This window comes from Nansenia antarctica, assembly GCF_963989245.1.
Source record: "Nansenia antarctica genome assembly, chromosome: 15".
NCBI classification, from domain to species: domain Eukaryota; kingdom Metazoa; phylum Chordata; class Actinopteri; order Argentiniformes; family Microstomatidae; genus Nansenia; species Nansenia antarctica.
In genome coordinates, this window is record NC_137685.1 from 29219785 (window position 1) to 29244127 (window position 24343).

The 24343-nt window shown below is 47.4% G+C and overlaps 1 protein-coding gene across 1 annotated transcript in view; it reads left to right on the forward strand.

Moving 5' to 3' along the window:
• Window positions 1–11965, forward strand: part of LOC308171301 (uncharacterized protein) — a gene marked incomplete at its 3' end in the record, with an annotated part of 170780 nt that extends 158815 nt beyond the window's left edge. The window contains exons 2-6 of the mRNA XM_080546134.1: window positions 2754–3224; window positions 6340–6624; window positions 10135–10211; window positions 10781–10930; window positions 11960–11965. Of these exons, the coding sequence (XP_080402260.1) occupies window positions 2754–3224; window positions 6340–6624; window positions 10135–10211; window positions 10781–10930; window positions 11960–11965 (989 nt within the window). The remainder of the gene's footprint in view (window positions 1–2753; window positions 3225–6339; window positions 6625–10134; window positions 10212–10780; window positions 10931–11959) is intronic.
• Window positions 11966–24343: the final 12378 nt, after the last annotated feature.

Sequence of the window (24343 nt, forward strand, 5' to 3'; positions counted from 1 at the left end):
AATATGAGAGTGGCTGGTAGATTTATTTCAGACACAAAATAATGATTTACTATTGAGTGGCTGGTGAATCTGAACGTTTATCTGTCAGTGGCTGGGGCCTCATTTATAAAAATGTACTTGGACGTCATCTTTGACTTGCACGTAAGCACATTTTTCTAAATGGTCGTAAGCATTATTGCAGGGCTTGACGCTTACCTTTTCCCCAGGTAGCACTGTGCTACCATGTTGAAAAATTTAGTAGCACACCAATAATTTCAGTAGCACAATGAAAATTGTGCAATTTTCGTCAACGACAACAAATTATCATAATCATAACATATCAAAATGATCATAACCGGCTCTTGGCCGTAATAAAAATGGAGACTCACACAATGTAAAGGGGAAGTAAGAATATTAATTTCAGTTGGCCCACGGTTCGGTATGAACCTCGGTTTTTGGGTCACGGTTCACGGTTCGTGTTTTTTATTTTTTTAAATGCTACTATTTATTTACAAACTGTTACTTTATTTTGCTTATACTTATGGAACTTTAACATTTAGACACATTCCATAATATGACTGGTAAATTGTATAATATAAATATATATAAACAAAAAACACTTTCAAATGTAAAACAATTACATAAACACTTTCAAATGTGACGTGTTGTGGATTGGAACTACAGATCATAAGCTTTCAAATGATGTGTCATACATTGAAATCCGAAAAAATATGAAGTTAGTCATTTGAATGTTGTTAGACGTCAGGCACATATAGGGTTAACCTCTTTGTAATGAAACCGGAAGCACACAGCGCTACGAGAGGACTCGCGTGAAGCATTTCTGCGACACGCGTTTCTGTTCACTGTTTTCATTCCCTCATCGCTTATACACATAAGTTTGACTGCGCATGACAGTAGTTCAGCAGTAGTCGCACTGGTGCGATTGAATGTATTTCCAAGTCGTACAGAAATATATTCACTCGCAAATGCGACCAAAACAGTCACACTGTCGAGCCCTGCATTATTGATAAAACCGTGCTTGTTTAAAATTGCGTACGTACTTCCTTCTATAAATAACAAATATACTTGAAATTGAACGCAGGTGAATGAGCCTTGTATTTACGCCCTGTGATAGCGGCTCAATTATAGCGGCTGAATTAAGCCAAGTGCTATAAATAGGCTTAATTGAGGTGTTGTACAGCACCTTTGACGAGTTCACATGTTGGTAGACAAACGAAAGAAGAAAAACTTTACTGAGGAGGAGATCGACAGTCTTTTATCAGAAATAGACGCGCGGTCGCAAACGCTCGCCCCCGAATTCCCCCGATCACATCATGCGGATGAAGGAGGGCTGGGATATACCCGACCGCCTTTATCAATCTAGAATGATCATACAATAACCTATTGGCATATAAAGGAAGACTGAAATACAATCATAAACATCAGTTCCCTTTAAATCTTGAATTAAACTAATTTTCTCGGCTGATAAAAACATTGTTAATTTTATTACGAGCCGTCGCATGAATTACAGTAGGCAGTGCAGCTCACATGCCTGTAATAACTCCGCATAACCAGTAGGTAATGTGCGTTCGTCAAGTCAATACCTGACGTAGAGCTACGATCGTTTCCACGTACGACACGGGTAAGATCAAATTTGATTCAAAGTACTTTCTATAAATGAGGCCCCTGGTCTTTGTCTTTTCATTGGTCCATAGCCCACATACACAGTTTTTCTGCAAGACACATTACTAATAGCCTACTTAACTACTTCTCCTATCTCTGTTGGAGATTCAAAGTTGGAGGTGGTCTCCCTATCCTGATTGTAAGGCTCGAGGAATGCTAGAATGTCCATGTACTTCCACTTCCTCTCCTTGACACCACCCTCAGCACCACTCCTGGCCTTCTCCTGCTCTTCTCTCTTCCCCCTCTTATATTTATCTCGTAGATATTTCCATTTGCTGCTGCATACCTTTCCTATCTAGCGTTAATTTAGCAGTTAACTACCTAGCTGTCAGTGAATGAGTCCATTGTCATTACTTACCAGAAAAACCCAAAGATCTACCGATCTCTTCCCAGATTGAGTCTTTGATGTGAATGTTGCTGTATCTCTTGTGACTCATGTCATACAACTCGGTGTAATGTGAAACAGCAATCACGAGTTGCTCAACTGATACATTGTTTTTCTCCATCTTGATGGGTCTGACGCCTTGGAGCACCGGTTGCTAGGAAGTTGGTTACTAGGGAAGGTACACGCGTACCTACTCTCCTCGTCCTGATTGGTCAGCTGTCAGAAAGGCGCTTGACGACACACAGCGCCTTTCTGAAAAGTTAAATAAATTCAACTGAAAAAGGCGGCGGCAGCTGCGCTTTTCTCACGCTTTTTAAAAGGCGGACGTTTTTTCCTTTTCCCATAGGGTTGTATGTAAAAAGACGCTGAAGGTGAACACCCCCTTAGAAGGGTTAAGTGTCTGGTTAGAAGGGTTAGGTGTCTGGTTAGAAGGGTTAAGTGTCTGGTTAGAAGTGTTAAGTGTCTGGTTAGGGTTAGGTGTCTGGTTAGAAGGGTTAAGTGTCTGGTTAGAAGGGTTAAGTGTCTGGTTAGAAGGGTTAAGTGTCTGGTTAGAAGGGTTGTGTCTGGTTAGAAGGGTTAAGTGTCTGGTTAGAATGACAGGTGGAGGGAGTAGAGAGTTAAGTGTCTGGTTAGGGGTTGTTGTTGTTGGTATTGTTTGAGAAATATACTCTTCACTGTTTATGCTTCCTTTGTTTCCACTGCACAGATCCACCTCACAGCCCAGCTACCATGTCTGACCCCAGGTCCACACAGTCCCCTGGTTCTGGCTGTGGTTCTGCAGCCCTGGAAAGCACACACGGCCGATGGATGGTGGCAGTGAAGCTGGAAGACTGCAGGAAAACACTCAAACTCAATGTGGCAATTAAAGAGGAGGAGGAGGAGGAAGGAGGAGAAGAGAAGAAAGATGTGATGGTGAAAGAAGAACAGGAAGAAGGAGGAGAGGACGAAGAGAAGAAAGATGTGATGGTGAAAGAAGAACAGGAAGAAAGGGGAGAGGAAGAAGAGAAGAAAGATGTGATGGTGAAAGAAGAACAGGAAGAAGGAGGAGAGGAAGAAGAGAAGAAAGATGTGATGGTGAAAGAAGAGGAAGTAGAGGAGGAAGATGTGGTGATGGAAGAGGAGGATGAAGAGGACAAGGATGGTGAAGATGATGAAGTTGGTGAGGATGATGAAGATGGTGAGTTCATGCTATGTATTTGGCGAAGGCCAGGTTAATGAGTAGATCAAAGGGCGCTGGCAGATATTTAGGCTGCATTTACACCGCAGGTCCAAGTGACACAATTCAGATTTTTTTCTCACGTTTTTTCTCATGTGGCACAGATGGGTTATGTAACATGCAGGTGTAAGCAGTAAACAAGCACATTGACTCTGATATTCTCAGATCCCATTCAGGCCTCAATCTCATGCCGGCCTCTATCAGATATGAATCTGATATGTGTCATGTCTACTGCGGTCTCAGCAGGCAGGTCGCATATACAGTGCTGTGAAAAAGTATTTGCCCCCTTCCCAATTCCGTGTGTTTTTGCATGTTTGTCACGCTTAAATGTTTCAGATCATCAAACCAATTTTACTATTACACAAAGATAACCTGAGTAAATAGAAAATGCAGTTTTTAAATGATCATTCCATTTATTGAAGTCAAAGAGTTAGGGTTATACAGGTGAATAGTAGCAGGGTTATACAGGTGAATAGTAGCAGGGTTATACAGGTGAATAGTAGCAGGGTTATACACAGGGGTACACACAACTGGTGCGCCAGTGCGCATGCGTCGCCAAAATGCATGCTGCGCGGCAGATCAGCCGCACGAAGGCGCTCTTGCGCACCAACAGCTGGAACCGCTGGGAGAGGAATTTACTTCCTCAAAATCCAACTGCTGACTGCTGCATCACTGAGGCACCCGACGAGCCGTCAAAATATCCAAGAAGCCAGCCCCACTAAGTAACTATTTGCCGTCACCTCAGCCGAAGGCCTGACGAGTAATCCATCACAACAGTCGACCGACGACGACCACGGCGACTCCCCTCACGAAAACATTCGGAAAGTATCGTAACTCGTACTTTCATTCCGCGTATCGCACGGTTATCACGCCGCCACGTGAAAATTCAGTCCCGAACGACTCGTCGCTAAAAGGAAAAACAACACCAAGGGACTTCACGTTTCTTTTCTCTGAAGCTTTCAAACGTTCAGACGTTTGTTTTACAGCTTCATTATCGCACCTCGACCCCTGACCCAGGGAATATGGTTGGGAATTCTATTAGAAAAAAGAAAAAAAAAGACTTTGTTGCACAATCAAAATAATGAGCTATTTAAAGTGATAGCCTATAACATCCAACAACATGCAGCGGGTGCGACGTTCAGCAGAGAGGGTGATCGGCTGTCCCTTGCCCTCCCTCAACTCCCTGCATGACACCAGGGCTCTGAGGAGGGCAAGGAAGATCATGGCTGACCCCTTCCACCCCGGCCACGGCCTCCTCACCCTGCTTCCCTCTGGAAGAAGGTTGCGGCTGCCTAAGGCACTTAAGGCCCGCCACAGGCTCAGCTTCTACCCCTCAGCCGCCAGGCTGTTAAATGACTCTGGCTTCCCCCCCCCCCCCCCGCCCCCAAGTCTGCCCAGGACTGAACTGGACTCAAAAAAAACTCTGCACTGCACTTTACTTTATACCGCACTATCCAATGCACTGTTGTCTGTCCTGTGTTGTTGTTGTGTTGTCCTGTTTTTTGATATGTGAAAAAAGTATAAACGCACTTGCTGTGGTGACGAAGCAAATTCCTATATGTGTAATGCATAGTGGCAATAAACGTTATCTCAATCTCAATCCTCTACCATGGTTGAAATTGAGGACAGTGATAACAGCAGTCAAGAGAGCAGTGATGATGATGATTAAGCTTGTAGCATAAATAAATGCTTAGGCTGTAACTTTTTGTTGAAAAGTTGATTTCAGTGTTTACAGAACAGAGCAGTGCTTTAAGAGATGTCCGTTTATTTCAGTGTGTTTAAAGAACAGACATTCAGTTAGTGCTTAAAGTGATGTCAGTTGATTTCATTGTATTTAAAGGAGTCTGACAGACTTTCATGCTTAAAGAGCAGTCATTTGAATTTGCATTTGTTTCTTTTGTTTTGCACACAATCATTTGTTTGTTCATCTTTATTTATGACTACATGTTGTTTTGCTAATATAAGTTATCCATGTATCCCTTTTTTATCCATCCTGTGGGACGGGTCGTGACTCGCGAGCTCGGGGAGCACCAAGCAGCATCACTAGGTGCTCCTCTGAGAACTGGCCCCAAAAAGTTATGTGCACCCCTGGTTATACAGGTGATAATAGATGATTCTCTGATGATGGGCGGAGGCCGAGATTTGTTGATTCCCCAAAGTAATTAATTAAAGCTTGCTCAAAGTAGACAATTAAGATACAAGTTTATTCACGGCGCCGGGTGTGTTCAGTCGCAGGCACAGACAGAGAACGCACACAGAATGACATTCACAGTGCCTCCTTATAATCTAGATTCCTGCTGACACAGGAATCAGCTGTACCTTGCAAATCATTATTCTCCTGTCAAACATGTTGTTTACACTAAAGTTAGATGTACGTTCGGCCCGTCTCCATCCCATAACGGGTTGGTCGTCATGGCAATTCAGTTACCTGACTCTGGTCAGCTGACTGGCCGGTCCTAAATATACTGACCTATTGACCCAGTCTCTCCCCTGGCCCCTTAGTCAGGTTTCCCTGCTGCAAGGTATACTGGCCCCACTAGCCGTGGTCTACATCTGGCTCCGGTCCAGTTACAGAGAAAAGCATGGTCAGTTTGTGCATGACAGAGACAGAGAGAGGTTTGCTCAATCTCAACAGTTTAGATATTACAACTTGATTATAATTACCAATGATACAGTATTTAGAATTTACCTATGCACAATGAAAAAACACATCCTATCAACAGGTGAATAGTAGCAGGGTTTCAGGGTTTTTCCTGCATAGAGAATTATGAGGCGGCCGCCTCCGTCATATTTCTTGCCGCCTCCAGCTCTCGTCAAAACTCTGACGGTCGTATTTTCGACAAGCGTTGCACTCGGTGGATTTCTGTCATTTCTAACTGCAATTGCGGCACAGTTCTATCAAGGATGGAATATTACAGTTTTCCATTACAGGTATCCTAACACTCTGAACACTTCATGTTCCCACAGCGTGTGCAGACTCCAGAGATGTGGTGTTACTTCTGGCACTGCTGAGTCTATGGAAGCAGCACTTGTTCTCATGTTGTTTCTAATCCTGTATATGTTCCTATTCTTACAGGAGAGAGCTCCAACCCAGACTCAGACATGGAGCCCAGCTCCTCCGCATCAGGAAGCCATAAACAACACAGACGGAGGAGGAGGAGCTCAAGACAGAAGAATCACCACTGTTTAGATTGCAGTGAGAGTTTCATTTGTCCAACTCACCTTAAATCACAACCACAGACTCAAGGAGGACAGAAGACTCACTCTTGTCTTCAGTGTGGAAAGAGATTTGGTTATATGAGCAAACTAAAGATACACCAGAGAATACACACAGGAGAGAAGCCATTCTGCTGCTCCCAGTGTGGGCAGAGTTTCAGTAAGGCAGGAAACCTAAAGAGTCACCAGAGAACACACACAGGAGAGAAGCCATTCTACTGCTCCCAGTGTGGGAAGAGTTTCAGTAAGGCAGGAAACCTAAAGAAACACCAGAGAATACACACAGGAGAGAAGCCATTCTGCTGCTCCCAGTGTGGGCAGAGTTTCAGTGAGGCAGAAAACCTAAAGAGACACCAGAGAATACACACAGGAGAGAAGCCATTCTGCTGCTCCCAGTGTGGGCAGAGTTTCAGTCATGCAGGATCCCTAAAGAGACACCAGAGAATACACACAGGAGAGAAGCCATTCTGCTGCTCCCAGTGTGGGAAGGGCTTCAGTCAGGCAGGAGACCTAAAGACACACCAGAGAATACACACAGGAGAGAAGCCGTTCTGCTGCTCCCAGTGTGGGCAGAGTTAGATGCTATGCTATTGTTAAATGCTATGCAGTGTGGGCAGAGTTAAATGCTATGCTATTGTTGTGCTAGGTGCATTGCCTGACTGTGTCCGCGAATGTTATGCTATTGTTATGCTATGTTGAATGGTGTACTAGTTTTCACTGAATAAATCGCGATTTCTTTCAAAGAAGGTAGCAGGTGTGTTTATGTCCATGTCAAGGAGAAGGTACGACAGTAGTGTGATTAGGACATAAGTTGAGGATATGAGTGTAGTTGTACTTTAGCCTGTGGAGACGCAATAGCATTATATGTGTTTTCATATATAAACGGGTTATTTTGATAAACCGGATACATTTTGTGAATATATATGGTTACTTTCTCTCCTGAAAACATATTAAAACTTCATAAAATGACATATTAACACTTGTAGAGGCAAATTAAAGCTTTTCGCTAATGGGCTGTCAAAACGGAGGTTTCAAAAACACTAGACTGACACGTCACAGTCGCCAGCTGGTCGTGACGCGTGCGCGTGCCAGCTGGTCGTGACGCGTTAGGCCGCACCCCCGGCAGCTTTTGGCAAGCGGCAGGTTTTGGCCTGACAGCTCCGCTCACCATGCTGCCGTGTATCGACCCCACGCGCTGTCTTCCTCCTCCCGCTTGATCTTGTCCGCACCGCCGGGCAGCATGACTCCGTCGGGGAAGGGCGAGTGCGTCAGGCTAGCTTGCGTTAGCGGTTGTAGGCGTACTTCCCTCATAGCTTTGTGTTTCTCTTTTTTTTTATTTTTTTTTTACTTCAGACACCAGTGTAGCGTTGTCACAGACCAGACGGAGGGTTCTTGATTTCCAGCTTTATTCTCAGTTACAAGTTATAACTCTCTTAATATCACACTCAATCTTAACCAACACCCAGCACTCAGTCCTCTCGTCCCACTCTCCCGCTCTCCCTCCTAAGTCCCTCCTCTTCCGCTCCCAGCCCCAGAACCCTCCCTACCCCGGATGAACGTCATCCAACAACAACAACTCTTAAAGCCACAGTAATGTTAACCCACTAAAACTCAGTCCGTTACAATATCTTTATTTTTTAATTCATTCGAAGCGTTCAACTTTCTTTTCTTTTTTCTTCTTCATTGGAGTAGAAATAGAGATTTGTTATGTATGTAGTGCCTAATTATAGTGGGAATTATTTTTGGTAAAGACATAGCATTAATATGCAAAGAGATGAAGATATACACGACGTTTGTTAACAGATTAAATAGATTGAGTAACACAACAGCATGGAGCCTTGAAGCTACACTGAAGCTGCACTGAAGCTACACTGAAGCTGCACTCAGCTACACTGAAGCTACACTGAAGCTACACTGAAGCTGCACACACCACCAGGCCAGAGAGAGCCTCGCATTCTGGTGCAGGGCGTTGGAGACAGGTCCTATATTTACCCCCGTTAGAAACATCAGAGTCGTTTAAAATAAGCAGTGACCAACAGGATCATGTAAATGTTCATGTAACTTTATTTCCAAATATACAAATATAGCAAATAAATTGGCACCCCCCCCCCCCCCCCCCCCCACAACAACAACCATCCTAATCATAATTCAGAACAAAACTAAAGTAAACACACAGTAAGTATCTGGGCAAAATGTAAAAGTATAAGGTTGTCACTTTGTTTTGTTGAGAAGATGATTTGCTGATGTAACATCCGTTGGGGGCTTGGTACAGGGATGACTGATGTACTGACAATTCCTGAACAACATGTTTGTGATTAATAAAACTCACTTCCAATATCCTAACGTGTGGTCTCCGTTTCTCTACAACACCAAACAAACACAACTGACTCCATCTTGTAGATACAGTAAGGCTTTGGAAACACAGCCCCGTTTAAAACATCAGTGTAGTTAATAAGCAGTGACACATAGGATCAAGTCAATGTTCATGCAAACCTTATTTTAAAATACACACAAATACATAAATCTAGTACTCCTAGAACATCAGAATGGACAGTAGAGACAGACAGGAGAGACAGACAGTAGAGACAGACAGGAGAGACAGACAGTAGAGACAGACAGGAGAGACAGACAGGAGAGACAGACAGGAGAGACAGACAGACAGCTACATCCGTCGACGTGTTCTCTTCTAGTTGAAAGGAGACTGCACGTTCCACTTTGGCACTGAAGTCCTGAAACACAAGATGACCCCCTGGATGAATGCTGTCCACCACCTCACCCTAACACTGACCCTAACCCTGGAGTCCTGCAACACAAGACGACCCTCGGATGAGACCTGCCCACCCAGCTCGTGGCTGACATGGATGGTTCATCCACTAGTCACAACTAGTCATACTGGGGATCACAAAACAAGTTGGACTGAAGCATCTGTGAGGTGGTTTGGTGTCCCTTCAAAAGCTAGAATTGATACAAATGATACCAACGGACATCTGCCTAGCAAGCTTGTAAAGATGTCAAGCGTCTGTTTACATTACGTAAATGTACATATCATTAGACCTTTTGCTAGCATATCAGCCCAATAGAGCTCTCAGGTCTTCTGACGCTGGTTTTATGTACAAAAGAAGAGATTTGGTGATTCATTTTATGCACCCAAATTGTGGAATGCACTGCCAGTTTACATTAGGGATGCAACCTCGGCAAATATTTAAGTCAAGACTAAAAACCCATCTTTTTAATATTTCCTTTAAATGACTAAATAATTAAATTATGATTATATAATGATTGGAGCACTTTGAGCTGCAACGTTTGCAGGAAAAGCGCTATACAAAGAACGTTTTTTTCTGATTTTCAAATCAGACCAGAGTGTCTTTTTCAACGGAGCCCTGCTATAGAAATGATACAAGTACATCGGATATAAGCTAAAGCAAACAGGATACCATTTCATAGAAACATGAACACTAGGTGGTAACAAGGAGATAGGTAGGTGCTAGGGATGATGGTAGGTAGTCCACCTGACACTAGTCCCAGTGATCTTAGTGGTATCATTCCTGTGTGTCTGGGCCTGGGTGAAAGGTACACAGAGGTACGATGGTAGCCTAAATGGCATTAGGCCCCGACGTTCGTCTTAATGGTACTGTTCCTCTGTGTCTGGGCCTAGGTGACGACCATTCTGACGAGGACCACGACTTCCTGGCTGACATCCCCGCTGAGTTTGGAGGTGGTCAGGACTTCATAGTGCCAGGTATTCCCAGGCGGTACTACTGTTTATCCTGTTCTCTGTCTGTCTGTCTGTCTGCCTCTCTGTCTGTCTCTCAATCCCCTATCCTCTCTGTCTGTCCCTCTGTCAATCCCCTATTCTCTCTGTCTGTCCCTCAATCCCCTATCCTGTCTGTCTGCCATTCAGTCCCCTGTCTGTCTGTCTCTCAATTCCCTATCCTCTCTGTCTGTCCCTCCCTCAATCCCCTCTGTCTGTCTGTCTGTCTGTCCCTCAAACCCCTGTCCTCTCTGAGGAGTCGGAGTTGTCGCGGCGGGTGAAGACGTGGGAGGACATGATCAGGCCTGAGCTGCTGCTCCTGGCCCCACCAGGCCACCGTAACCGGGGTAACCCCCCCACACACACACACTTTGGCCTGACTCACATTTCACGTTTACCGTCCTTTCGAGAGGAGGCTCCCAGTGACACAGAAAAGACACAGTCACAGAACCAACCCCCCCCCCCCCCCCCCCCCCCCTATGCTCTGCTGGCTATTAGCTAACCTCTAGTCCCCCTGACCCCCCCCTCCCCCCCCCCCCCCTCTCTCCAGGAGGAGCGTCCCACCTTCGACATCCATGACTACGGAGACCGGGTCGTAGCAGCCCTGAGTGAGGTCGGGAACAGGAATTCATTCGCTTCCATAGTCCACGGCCTGGACAACTTTGAGGCCTGCAAGTACATGCTTGCTTCCCTGCAGCTGGTGAGTGTGTGTGAGTGTGTGTGAGTGTGAGTGTGTGAGTGTGAGTGAGTGTGTGAGTGTGAGTGTGTGAGAGTGTGAGTGAGTGTGTTTTCTAAGGGGCTTTATACACCAACAGGGCCGAGCCCAACCATACTGTGCTGGCGCTCTGGTAGTTTCCGTTCACATTGTCCTTTCCACAACTGTTGGATGTGTAGGACAGCTCAGCTCAGCACAGCTCAGCACAGTTCGGCTCAGGACTGGGACTGAGGAGATGAGTGTGTAACCAGGGTGGTAAAGCCTTGCCTTCCTTCCCCCCCCCAGGCCAACGACTACACAGTGGAGGTAGACAGGAAGGACGGTCTGGAGGAGACCGTGGACAGCATGGGGCTCACGCTGCTCAGCAAGACCAGGGCCCACGACCGCTTCAAACACGCCCCCACGGCAGCACCCGCTGACCCCGTCTGACCTCTCCTGAGACTGTGTGTGTGTGTGCGCTTTAAACACACACTTTTTACATGTCCTGTTCTGCTGGCTCTGTCCTAGGTTCTAATAACTATACGTCAATGGAAAGATGCCCGGCTCTTATTAATAATATTTCTTTTTAAAGAAAGTCATGACCAAATGTATTTAGTATAATGTTGTATGTCTGTAGGAAATTGTATTGTTTTGTAAAGAACAAAAGTCTTTATAAGGTGGCCAGATGACTGTATATAATTAAAATGACAATTTATATACATACTGCAAGGATGCCAAGTAAATGAACATACACCACACAATCATTATTCACGACGGTAGTTAAGTACCCTAAGAGTAGGCTGATGGTACAAAGATAGAATCGATTGCCACAGACGTATCGAGAAGTATCCATCCACGTTGTGGTTCAGTCTGATCAGTGAATAACTTAACCGGCCCTCGTTTTCACATTGAGAATATCTCTAGAAGGTCTTCAGTTTAGCCAGTTTAGCCACATTGTCAGTGTTGCTACAGAATTGGCTGTGTTTCATTCCAGAAGGTACTACCTTCCCGCCTCTGGTTCACTCTCCTTCACAGATCTGACAGGCCTGGACGGGTGTAAGCAATGTAGGATAAGCTAGGTACGGCTGCTTTAGCCCAGAGATGCCCAATCTATCAGATCTGTGAAACGGATCAAACGGTGGGTGTGGGGAGCATGCAGCACCTGGCCTGTAGAGGGAGCTACAGGACCGGGGTGGAGGAGAGTGGACGAGGGGTCATCCCATCATCATCCACTCTCCACCCCCAGTCCTGTAGCTCCCTCTAATAGTCCAGACGCCTCCTTCCCTCTTGTTCTCTCCCTCCATCCTTCTCTCTCTCTCGCTCCTTCCCTCCCTCTTGCTCTCTCCCTCCTTCCCCCTCTCGCTCCCTCCCTCCCCTCCCTCCCTCCCTCCCTCCCCCACAGTTAGGGCAGAAGTTTCTAGAACGAAGAGCAACCTCGCTCTCGGGTCGCCAAACCGTTCAGTCCGGTGAGTCCGTGACTCCTCGACACACGTCGTCGTCGTCGTCATAGCAACTTGACGTAGGTCTTCATGTGGTTCCGGATGCTCTCGGCAACCTCTTTGCAGAGGCAGCACTGCTCATCCAAGGCTCAACATGTATTTACAGCAAGAAGGTGAGTCCTAGAACAGTCCAACATGGGACCCACAGACCCAGAGACAGAGGACATCCTCGTGGTGTGACGACTGTATATCTGGGCTATCAGAAGTCACAGACAGGGCTACGTCATCATGACAGCGTGATTTAAAATGACCTCCGCTACATAATAATAATAATAAGGGGTGCACATAACTTTTTGGGGCCAGTGCTCAGAGGAGCACCTAGGGATGCTGCTTGGTGCTCCCCGAGCTCGCGAGTCACGACCCGTCCCACAGGATGGATAAAAAAGGGATACATGGATAACTTATATTAGCAAAACGACATTTATTCATAAATGAAGATGAACAAACAAATGATTGTGTGCAAAACAATAGAAACAAATGCAAAATCAAATGACTGCATGAAAGTCTGTCAGACTCCTTTAAACGCAATGAAATCAACTGACATCTCTTTAAGCACTAACTGAATGTCTGTTCTTTAAACACACTGAAATAAACGGACATCTCTTTAAGCACTGCTCTGTTCTGTAAACACTGAAATCAACTTTTCAACAAAAAGTTACAGCCTAAGCATTTATTTATGCTACTGTAGTGGCCGCTCGCTAGCGGAGCAAAGTATTCCTAATTCACGGCGTTCCAGCCTTGTAACAAAGCATTCTTATATGTTGGTGTTGACTCAATCACCCAGGCTGCTTAGCGGGTGATATGACGGGATATAAGTTGGACAGAGTTGAATGAATGTTTGTTGTTGTCAGTACGCATGCAGAGAGTGAGAATAAAGCACATGATTGTTTTTCTACCGGCAAACCGACTACATCGTCCTGTTATTGCCGTCACTCCTACATTGGTGACCCTGAATTTCTCTCGAACGTTTTCGGAGATCATTGAACATGACAACAAACGCAGTTTCACTCAAGCTGCCCGAGTTTTGGGAACAAAATCCCATTGCATGGTTTGCACAAGCTGAAGCTCAATTCGCCCTCAGAGATGTTACCGTGGATAATACCAAATACTACTACGTGGTAGCAGCTCTTACCAATTCAACGGCAGCGAGAGTGGTGAGTCTTATTGAAAACCCACCGGCACAGCACAAATATGTTACCTTGAAGGCGCACCTCATAGATACGTTTTGTCTGTCTGAATCTGAACGTGCACGCCAGCTCCTCTCTCTCCCTGGGCTCGGTGACACAAAACCCTCCGAACTGATGGACCACATGCTAGCTCTGCTGGGCGACCATCAGCCGTGTTTTCTTTTTAAAGAGCTTTTTTTGCAACAGTTGCCAGACCAGGTTCGTTTTTCTATGGCTAATTCAATCAAAACAGACTTTCGTCAGCTAGCCAAGGAAGCGGATATATTTTTCTCAGCTGGGAAGAGGTGTTTTACAGCCACCATGGATGAGTATGGGTTCCAACCACTGTCCATCTCCGCTACTGCTGTGGTTGTGCTTTTACCATGCAAAATTCGGGAACAAAGCTAAGAAGTGCCTACCACCATGCAACTTCAGTGTGTCGGGAAACGCACAGGCCGCCACTCATTAGCAGCTGTGGGTGCCGGCCATTCTGCAGGCTTGCTGTACGTCACTAACTCCCTCTCTGGCCGCCGGTTTCTATGTGACACGGGGGCCCAGGTGAGCGTGCTGCCTGTATCGGCAATAGACATTAAAACAGCGAAACGAGGGCCCTCCCTGGAGGCTGCCAATGGCAGTGCAATCGCTACCTTCGGCAGGCGCACTGTGGGTTTGTGTTTTGCTGACCAGCGTTTTACCTGGAGTTTTGTGTTGGCCAAAGTGTCTACTCCCCTCTTAGGCGCTGACTTTCTCTGCGCTAACAGCCTCCTGGTGGACGTGGGGAACCGCCGACTCGTCAATGCTGAGACGTTCGGCTCCTTGTCATGTGAGCGCAGTGACGCAGCCACAATGAAGCTGTCCAGTGCTGTCTCGCCGGCTGATGAGTTCTCCCCTCTTCTATTGGAGTTCTCAGACATCACAACACCTACCTTCTCGGCCGCTGCCACCAAACACGGCGTCATGCATTACATCTCCACGGAAGGCCCACCAGTGCATGCCAGGGCCCGTCGCCTCGACCCACACAAGCTCACCATCGCGAAAGAGGAGTTTGCAGCCATGGAGACACTTGGCATCATTCGCCGTTCTGACAGTCCCTGGGCCTCGCCTCTCCATCTCGTTCCCAAGTCCAACGGAGGCTGGCGTCCGTGCGGCGACTACCGGCGCCTAAATGATGTCACCACACCTGACCGTTACCCCGTTCCACACATTCAAGACTTTTCAGCCCATCTAGCGGGCGCGTCTATTTTTTCTAAAGTGGATTTGGTACGGGGATACCACCAGGTGCCAGTTAGCCCTCAGGACGTCCCTAAGACAGCGGTTATAACACCATTCGGACTGTTTGAGTTTTTGAGGATGCCGTTTGGCCTCAAGAATGCCGCCCAAACCTTTCAGAGATTGATGGACGCCATGCTGGGCAACCTGCCTTTTGTGTTTGTCTACCTAGACGATATCTTGATAGCCAGCACGTCCAAGGCAGAGCACCTATCCCACCTCCGTCTCCTCTTCAGTCGCCTCCGGGAACATGGATTAATCATCAACCCAGCAAAGTGCCAGTTTGGACTGCCTGCCATGGATTTCCTCGGCCACCACATCACTACTGCTGGGGCGGTCCCGCTGCCATCAAAGGTGGACGCTGTGCTGCAGCTCCCACGCCCTACCAGCATTAGAGCTTTACAGGAGTTCCTGGGGATGGTGAATTTCTACCATCGATTCATCCCTCAGGCTGCCCACCTAATGCGCCCCCTGCATGGGGCTCTCAAGGGCAAGACCCCTAAGCACATCATTGCATGGTCCGACGAAATGTCAAAGGCGTTCTCAGACACCAAGGAAGCCCTCACGAGCGCGACCATGCTGACTCACCCTGTGCCTGAGGCTTCCGTGGCCTTGACAACTGACGCCTCAGATTATGCCGTCGGAGCCGTTTACGAACAGCTGGTCAAGGGGGTTTGGCAACCCCTGGCATTTTTCAGCCGACAACTCCGCTCCAGTGAGCAAAAATACAGCACCTTTGACCGAGAGCTCCTCGCCCTGTACTTGGCAATCAGGCACTTCCGGTTCCTGCTGGAGGCTCGTCCATTCACGGTTTTTGTGGACCACAAACCGTTGATTTTTGCCATGGCTAAGGTGTCGGAGCCGTGGTCTGCCAGGCAGCAGCGTCATCTGGCTTATATCTCAGAGTTCACTACAGACATTCGGCATGTGGCGGAAAAGGACAACCCCGTAGCTGACTGCCTCTCTCGTGCCACTATCGGGGCTGTCCATCTCGGCATCGACTACGCCCGTATGGCTGCGGATCAGGCTTCGGACCCAGACATCCAGGAATACAGGACTAAAGTTTCTGGCCACCAGTTGGCGGACATCCCCTTCAGCGACGACGGCACGACGCTGCTTTGTGACGTGTCCATGGAGCAGCCGCGCCCAGTGGTTCCACATGCTTGGAGACGGCAAGTTTTCGAGGCCATACATAGCCTCTCACACCCAGGCAGGAAACCTTCGCAGCGCCTGATTGCAGCGAAATTCGTCTGGCCCAGGATGAAGGTTGACATTGGTGGGTGGGTCAAGACCTGCGTGCCATGCCAACGGGCAAAGGTCCATCGTCATGTTAAGGCCCCGCTGGAGCGGTTCACGGTCCCTGAAAGACGCTTCGACCACGTCAACATTGATCTGGTGGGTCCCCTTCCCGCCTCCAGGGGGTACACTCACCTTCTGACGATGGTGGACAGAACCACCCGTTGGCCAGAGGCCGTCCCACTGACGGAGACTACCACAGTTGAGGTGGCCCGCGCATTCATCGGCACCTGGGTCGCCCGGTTTGGGGTCCCCTCAGACCTGTCCTCTGATCGGGGGGCCCAGTTCACTTCTGGCTTATGGACTTCCATTACTCAGCAGCTGGGTGTCTCCCTCCACCGCACTACGGCTTATCACCCACAGGCTAATGGCCTGTGTGAACGTTTTCACCGGTCCATGAAGAATGCTCTTAAAGCCGATCTCCGGGGCGGCGGCTGGGTCGACAGGCTTCCTTGGGTGATGCTGGGACTCCGTACTGCACCTAAAGAGGACCTTCTTTCATCCTCTGCTGAGCTGGTGTACGGCCAACCCCTCCGGGTTCCGGGGGATTTCCTCCCTTGTGCTACGGTCCCCTGGTCAGCACCAGAACAGCGAAGTGCTCTGCTGGACAAGGCCAAGTCGTTCCGGCCGATCCCTACCTCATGCCACGGCGTTCCTAAAGTACGTGTCCCGCCTGATCTGAAGGCATCGGGGTATGTCTTCATCCGCCAAGACGCCCATCGAGCCCCCCTGCAACCGCCCTATGATGGTCCCTACCGGGTCGTGGAGACAGGCGACAAATTCTTTATTATCGACATGGGGGGTAGTAAGGAACGCATCTCGGTGGATCGCCTTAAGCCAGCTCATCTGGACTTGGACCGTCCCGTCGAGGTGGCCCTCCCGCCCCACCGCGGTCGCCCCCCTGTTAAAACAGCCCCGACCCTAGCTCCTGCAGACCCCTTGCCCTGCCTTCTGAGGCCGGCCAAACGTTCGCCTGTGGTTTTTCCCCTGCCTCGGTCTCCTGTGCCTGCTCAAGGGCGCCAGAGTCGCTTTGGGCGAGTTATCAGAGTCCCTGACCGTTTTTTGGGGCCGGTTCTTGTGAATTCTGGGGGGACGTGTGTAGTGACCGCTCGCTAGCGGAGCAAAGTATTCCTAATTCACGGCGTTCCAGCCTTGTAACAAAGCATTCTTATATGTTGGTGTTGACTCAATCACCCAGGCTGCTTAGCGGGTGATATGACGGGATATAAGTGGGACAGAGTTGAATGAATGTTTGTTGTTGTCAGTACGCATGCAGAGAGTGAGAATAAAGCACATGATTGTTTTTCTACCGGCAAACCGACTACATCGTTCTGTTATTGCCGTCACTCCTACACTACAAGCTTAATCATCATCATCACTGCTCTCTTGACTGCTTTTATCACTGTCCTCAATTTCAACCATGGTAGAGGATGTTGTAGGCTAGGGGTCTCCAACCTTTTTTCATCCGAGAGCTACTTTGAAAAAATGTAAGTGGCCGAGAGCTACTCATATCTTATTACTTACATTCATTCACATAACGTATCAAAACACTCTGAAATTCTTCACTAGCATGCTCTGTTTCAAATGTCAATGTGTAAGCTCACTATAGTAGTAGCAGTATATTCTGTATCCATATATCAATGTATCACATCACCTCCATTCACATATCAAAAGCTTATAATTGTATGGTCCACATGTGTGTAATAAGTGCATTCACCTTTTCTAGTTTTTTCAGTCAGAAAACATTAGTATTTTTTTCTTCTTTTGTCTCTTTCAAAAAAATGTGTGCATGTGTGTAATAATGCATTCACTCATTCCTACACTTGAGATGAATGTCACTGCATGGATTCTACAAGAGTTGTGTATGCTGGAGTGTATCCACTTAGGTTCACTCTTATAGAGTCATTTAGATGCTCATCTGTCAGTCTTGTTCAGAAGTAGTAGTAGTATTTCATTACATTCATATCAGAAAAATCTGATTCTCAAAGGTATGTAGAGCCAAATACAACAAATACTTTCAGGGCTGCTTGGTGAATATTCTTATAGTTTTCTGGGTCTACCAGGCTCCAGAAATGTTGTGAATGTTGTTGCGATTGTAGCTGGACATTATTCTGGAGCTTTATAACCTCCATCTCCATTTCTCCAGGCTTGACACTGAACAGTTCAGCTATCTGCTCTCAGTGTTTCCCCTAGGTTTGCTGCCTTGGGGAGGGGGTGGCATGGACTGTGGCATATGTGGTCTTGACTACCTGTCCACTTTCTCACCTGGTTCTTGCTCTCTCTCTTTGGTGTGCCGACAACATCCTGCTCTCTCTCCTTCTCTAAACTCCTCTTTTGCTGTCAACCAAAAGGCAAACATAACAACCAGAGTATTTATAATTTAATAAGAGGTATAAATTGATCCATATCAATTCATAACATAATTCGAATTGAATATTGGTTTGCTGAAAAATAAATGGTATATCCATCTATAGAAAACAGACATTTCCAATGAGTGAGGGTTGTGCCAATGCTTCAATCCACTGTCCATGTACTGTAAATATACCATTGTAGGAGTTGGAGCGTACAAACGAAACGGAGACTTGGTGCCAGTATAAAGCCGACCGTGTCGGCATTTATTGAACTGATGACAAAGCGCCCATAGCAACATACAACACTTCCTTAAATGTTACCTGGAACCCCCATACGTCACACCCCAGTGACCGGCTTTAAGGTGCCCGCACACAATTCCCCATAACCAAACACACAGGTGAATTATGTACATCCTACATCATAGTATTTCCGCTACAGACCTCCCCCCAGAATTCACCATAATTGAGAACAGTCACCATTGCGGGGCCCGGATCACCCGTCCAAAACGGCTCCGTAAAACCGGAGCAGGGACTGACAGTTCAACAGGGGTCTGCTTATGAGGGACAGCAGGTGGTCTTTTAGAGGCTTTGCGGTGGCGTGGGGGCATAGCTGGAGGGCCGAGCCAACCCCACGGGCTGGTCCAGATCCACGTGAGCTGGTTTAAGTCTGTCCACTGAAATGTAATCTGGCTTACCCCCGATGTCCACCAGAAAAGCCTTGTCTCCAGCCTCCAGAACCCGAAACGGTCCGTCATAGGGTGGTTGAAATGGCCCTCGGTGGGCGTCATGGCGGATGAACACGTACTCCGCCGTTCGCAGGCAGGGTGGCATATATGACTGGGGTAGCCCATGCTGTGAGGTGGGTACAGGTGCGAATGCCTTGGCATTATCCAAAAACTCGGCTCGCTGTTTGAGCGCCGACCAAGGGATCGTGGCGTTAGGGACGAAATCCCCAGGAACCCGTAGTGGCTGTCCGTAGACAAGCTCGGCGGATGACGACCGAAGGTCTTCTTTAGGGGCGGTCCTAAGGCCCAACATGACCCACGGCAGCCTGTCGACCCAACCACCGTCCTTGAGGCTAGCCCGAAGGCGTCCTAGCGATTCCCACCCGAGTTGGGGTAGACCACGCCAACTTCTGGAATATGTAGGGGTGTTTTTTAGTTTTTTTCGCAAACACAAACACAATCACTGACACACAAGAATAGGCGCGCGTTCCAGGGCCCACAGGGCAATGCCTGCAGCCGTGCCCGCGGCGAACATTGACCGTTGGCCCGCGGCACACTCAGCGCCGCCGAGTTGCATACAGAGATGGGTAACCTATATCTAATCGTGCACCCCGTGTTACGTCACAAGCTAAAATCCGATGGGGTTGCGGAACGACCTGCGGGGCGGAAGAACAAGATACAGAGAACACCCCTACATATTCCAGAAGTTGGCGTGGTCTACCCCAACTCGGGGCGTGGTCTACCCCAACTCGGGTGGGAATCGTTAGGACGCAGCCCGAAGTGCAGCTTTCATAGAACGATGAAACCGATGATATGATAAAGACTGATAAGAAGCAGACAAACAATAGATTGGGGGTAGCCAATATTTTAAATGTATTTCTCATTAAATTGGAAAAGTAAATGGTTTTCTAATTGCAATACGGGAGTGTATTTCTTAAACATGTATTCACTGGACTGAAATAACTTATTAAAACATTGCAACAAAATGTGCATTTTTGGTACAATAATACAATTTCTGCATTTGTATGACATCACTTGATAACGGTCCCTGAGGTGACTTGTTGAGAGCTTGGTAGAGCTCGCAGCATCTGTACAGGCTACTGCAGAGTCAAAGGCGCGTGCGTGTCCCCCTCCTCCTCCTGAACCCGTGCGGGCTGGCAGAGGAAAAGGCGGGAAAGGACTCGGCAAAGCAGCAAACTTCTAATCCGTGATAACAAGACACTCCTGTGATGTGAGTAAGCATTTCACCACTTTGAGAGGAATTCCTCATATATATTCTATTTGGCAGATTTTGGAGTGCCTGCCTGTGTATTCTAGTTGACATGACATAGATGTTGTTTGTTTAAAACATTTATATTGATCTCTGCAGACTAAGAGAACGGTCGAGGTTATGCTAGCTCGACAGCTTGGTAGAGCTAGCATCTGTACTTAGCTACTGTGCAAAGCAGGGTTGCCAGGTGGGGCGGATTACCGCCGAATGGGCTACTTTTGATCACCGGATATGAATGAATGAATGAATGAATGAATGGTCTTTATTGTCATTGCTACAGTACAGGTACCAAACAACGAAATTTAGGAGGGGTGGCTCCCCTGGTGTTAGGAAAGAAAACAAACTTTTAAAAAAAAACTTTAAAAAAACACAAGAAGGGAAGGAGCTGGTTTACATAAATAAAGGCTATGTACACTATCCACTATACTATACTATACAGATAGACGACTAGGGTTGTCATATTACACATAGTGTTATTGCACATTTATTTAAAGTGTCGCAGTTTGCAGGCTTGAAATGTACATATTTGTGCCTCAGCACTACACCTGATTTTTTCAGTCCAGCAGCTGCCATCAATCCGTCCAGACTGTCCAGGGCCCAGAACCTAGGTCTTTGCTGTGTTCAGGGCCTGGACGGCCCTGGGGTAGAAGCTGTTCTTCAGTCTGTTTGTCCTTGCGGCCATGGTCCTGAACCGCCTTTTCGAGGGCAGCCGGGTAAAGTGTTCGTACCCAGGGTGGGTTGGGTCCCTGGAGATCTTGGAGGCCTTCCTGAGACAGCGTGTGTTGTACAGCTCTTCCAGAGAGGGGAGGGGGGCGCCGGTGATCTTCTGGGCTGTTCTCACGACTCTCTGTAGCGCATTTCTCTCCGCGGTTGTGCAGCTGGAGAACCAGTTGCAGATGCCGTAGGTGAGGATGCTCTCCACTGCGCCGCGGTAGAAGGTCACCAGTATCTCCTGCTTGCTGTGTTCCTTCCTGAGGACTCTCAGGATGTATAGCCGCTGTTGTGCCTTCTTGATGGTGGCTTTTGTGTTGTCCTTCCAGGTCAGGTCATCCTCCATGTGCACCCCCAGGAATCGGAGGGTTGAGACTCTCTCCACGCTCTCTCCGTCGATGAGCAGGGGCTGGATCTCGGACTTTTTCCTCCTGAAGTCTACGATGATTTCCTGGGTCTTTGACTTGTTCAGCAGCAGGTTGTTAACCTTGCACAGCTTGCTCAGTTGCTCTACCTCATCCCTGTACGCCGCCTCGTCCCCCCCCGAGATGCATCCCACCACGGTGGTGTCGTCTGCAAACTTTACGATGGAGTTGCTGGGGTGGACGGGGGTGAAGTCGTAGGTGTAGAGGTTGTAGAGGATGGGGCTTAGCACGCAGCCCTGGGGGGACCCAGTGCTGAGTCTGAGGGCTGTGGAGGTGTGGGGGCCCACCCGCACCCTCTGGGGGCGGTTGGTCAGGAAGTCCTTGATCCATGCACATATAGAGTGTGATAGACCCAGGTCTAGTAGTTTGGTCACTAGCCTGTCTGGAAGGATGGTGTTGAAGGCGGAGCTGAAGTCCACAAAGAGCAGTCTCGCGTAGCTGTTTCCCCTCTCCAGGTGGGATAGAGTGGCGTGGAGAGTCGTCGCGATGGCGTCCTCTGTGGACCTGTGGGCTCTGTAGGCGAACTGGTATGGATCCAGGTTGGGCGGGAGGCGTGTGAGTATGTGGGCCCGGACTAGTTTCTCGAAGCACTTCATGATGATTGGTGTGAGTGCCACCGGGCGGTAGTCGTTTAGGCAGCTCACCATGCTTTTCTTCGGGACTGGGATGATAGTTGAGGTTTTCAGGCAGGGTGGGATGGTGGCCTGGGACAGGGACTGGTTGAAGATGTTGGTGAAAACCCCGGCCAGCTGGTCGGCGCTGTCCCTCAGCACCCGTCCCAGGACGCCATCCGGCCCCGAGGCTTTCCTGGGGTCCACCGCCTTCAGCACGCGTCTCACTTCATGCTCTGTGAGGGTGAGGCTGCTGAGAGCTGGAGAGAGTGGTGTTTGTGTTGTGGTTACCTCCGTTCGCCACTCGTCGAACCGGGCGTAGAAGGAGTTCAGCTTTTCCGCCAGCAGGGGGTCGTCCTCTGCGGCTGTGAGCCTGTTGGCTCTGAAGTTTGTCATGTGCTGAACCCCCTGCCACATCCGCCTGGAGTCGTTGCTCAGGAAGCATTCCTCAATCTTCTCTCTGTGGTCTGCCTTGGCTTCCCGGATGCCGCGCTTTAGGTTAGCCCTGGTGGTGCTGTACAGCAGTGTGCCCTTCCCTGCGAAGAAGGCGTTGTCCCTCTCATTGATCAGTTTTTGGACCTTCCCAGTCATCCATGGCTTCGTGTTGGGGTAGACCCGGACCCGTTTGTCCACGGTGACTGAGTTGGTGCAGTTCACTATGTGGTTCAGAACCGACGACGTGAACTGTTCCAGGTCCTCATGCTCATATTCCTGCCATGAGGTGTCATTTAGGCAGATCTGCAGTGGAGCGGACCCTTCTGGCCAGGTTCTGACAGTCTTAGTGGTGATGGGAGCACTTTTCCTCATGGTAGTGTAGGCTGGGATCAGGAGGATTGACACATGGTCAGACATGCCTAGATGAGCTAGCGGTCTAGCCTTGTAAGCACGCTTGATGTTGGTGTATACCTTATCCAGTGTTTTTTCTTAAACACAACAACAACAACAGGGAAAGCCATCCATGGTGGACTGTCTCACAATATATATATTTTGATATTATATTTTGATATTATTTGATATTGTGGTATTCTAGTACTTTGAACTCCATACTACATTATGGTGAATAAACATTTTAAGAAAACAAAAGAGAAAGTACGTATTTTTATGTTTTTGTGGTGGGTAGTTTGCTAGCGAAATAACGTCACGTTGACGTACCGTTAACAACAACGTCACGTTGACGTACCGTTAACGTCAACGTCACGTCGATCCTGTGGTTTGAAGCCTTTCACTTTTTTTGACATGATACATTAAAATGCTCATAACTTTTTAAAATAAAGGGCTATCTCAGTCATTCAACCAGTTATGAATAGCTGAGAACTTCTAATTTATGGAAATATAAAAAATGAAAATGTCAAAATGCCACCATGTGAAGGGTTCCTTGGCCGCCACACATATATATAGGCTATATACACTGCAAGGGACTACGGATGAAAATTAGCCTTCTGTTCTGGCTAAATCTGGCGTATTTACATAAAATGCATTGTCCCTTTACAAATAAACGAAATAAACTAAACTACAATATAACTTAGACACGTTGTCTTTAAATGGGTCATTTACAAAGGGAGGCCCAGTATTACTAAACTGTTCCTAATATTACTATATTATATATATATATATATATATACACTACCGTTCAAAAGTTTGGGGTCACCCAGACAATTTCATTTTCCACATTAACAATGTATAGAGTGTATTTCTGATTAATTTAATGTTATCTTCATTGAAAAAAAACAGTGCTTTTCTTTCAAATATAAGGACATTTCTAAGTGACCCCAAACTTTTGAACGGTAGTGTATATATAATAATATATATTATATTATAATACTATACTATAGTATTACTATACTGTTCCTAATCAAATGTTATATCAACGTTTCAATAAACATTTGAGCTTTTATTGTGACGTTTCCGCCAAAGCGGAAGTTGTTGTAGTAACTACTTCCTGGTCGTGAGGAAGTTGAGCAGCTCGATCATAACAAGGTGAATATCGCATGAGCGCAGGTAAGAAACATGAGCGTCTCTGTAATGCAGCGGTTTCATTCACCTGAAATGTCCATGATGCTCTAAGTTACATAGCTGCTGTGTGCTGAAGTTGATAT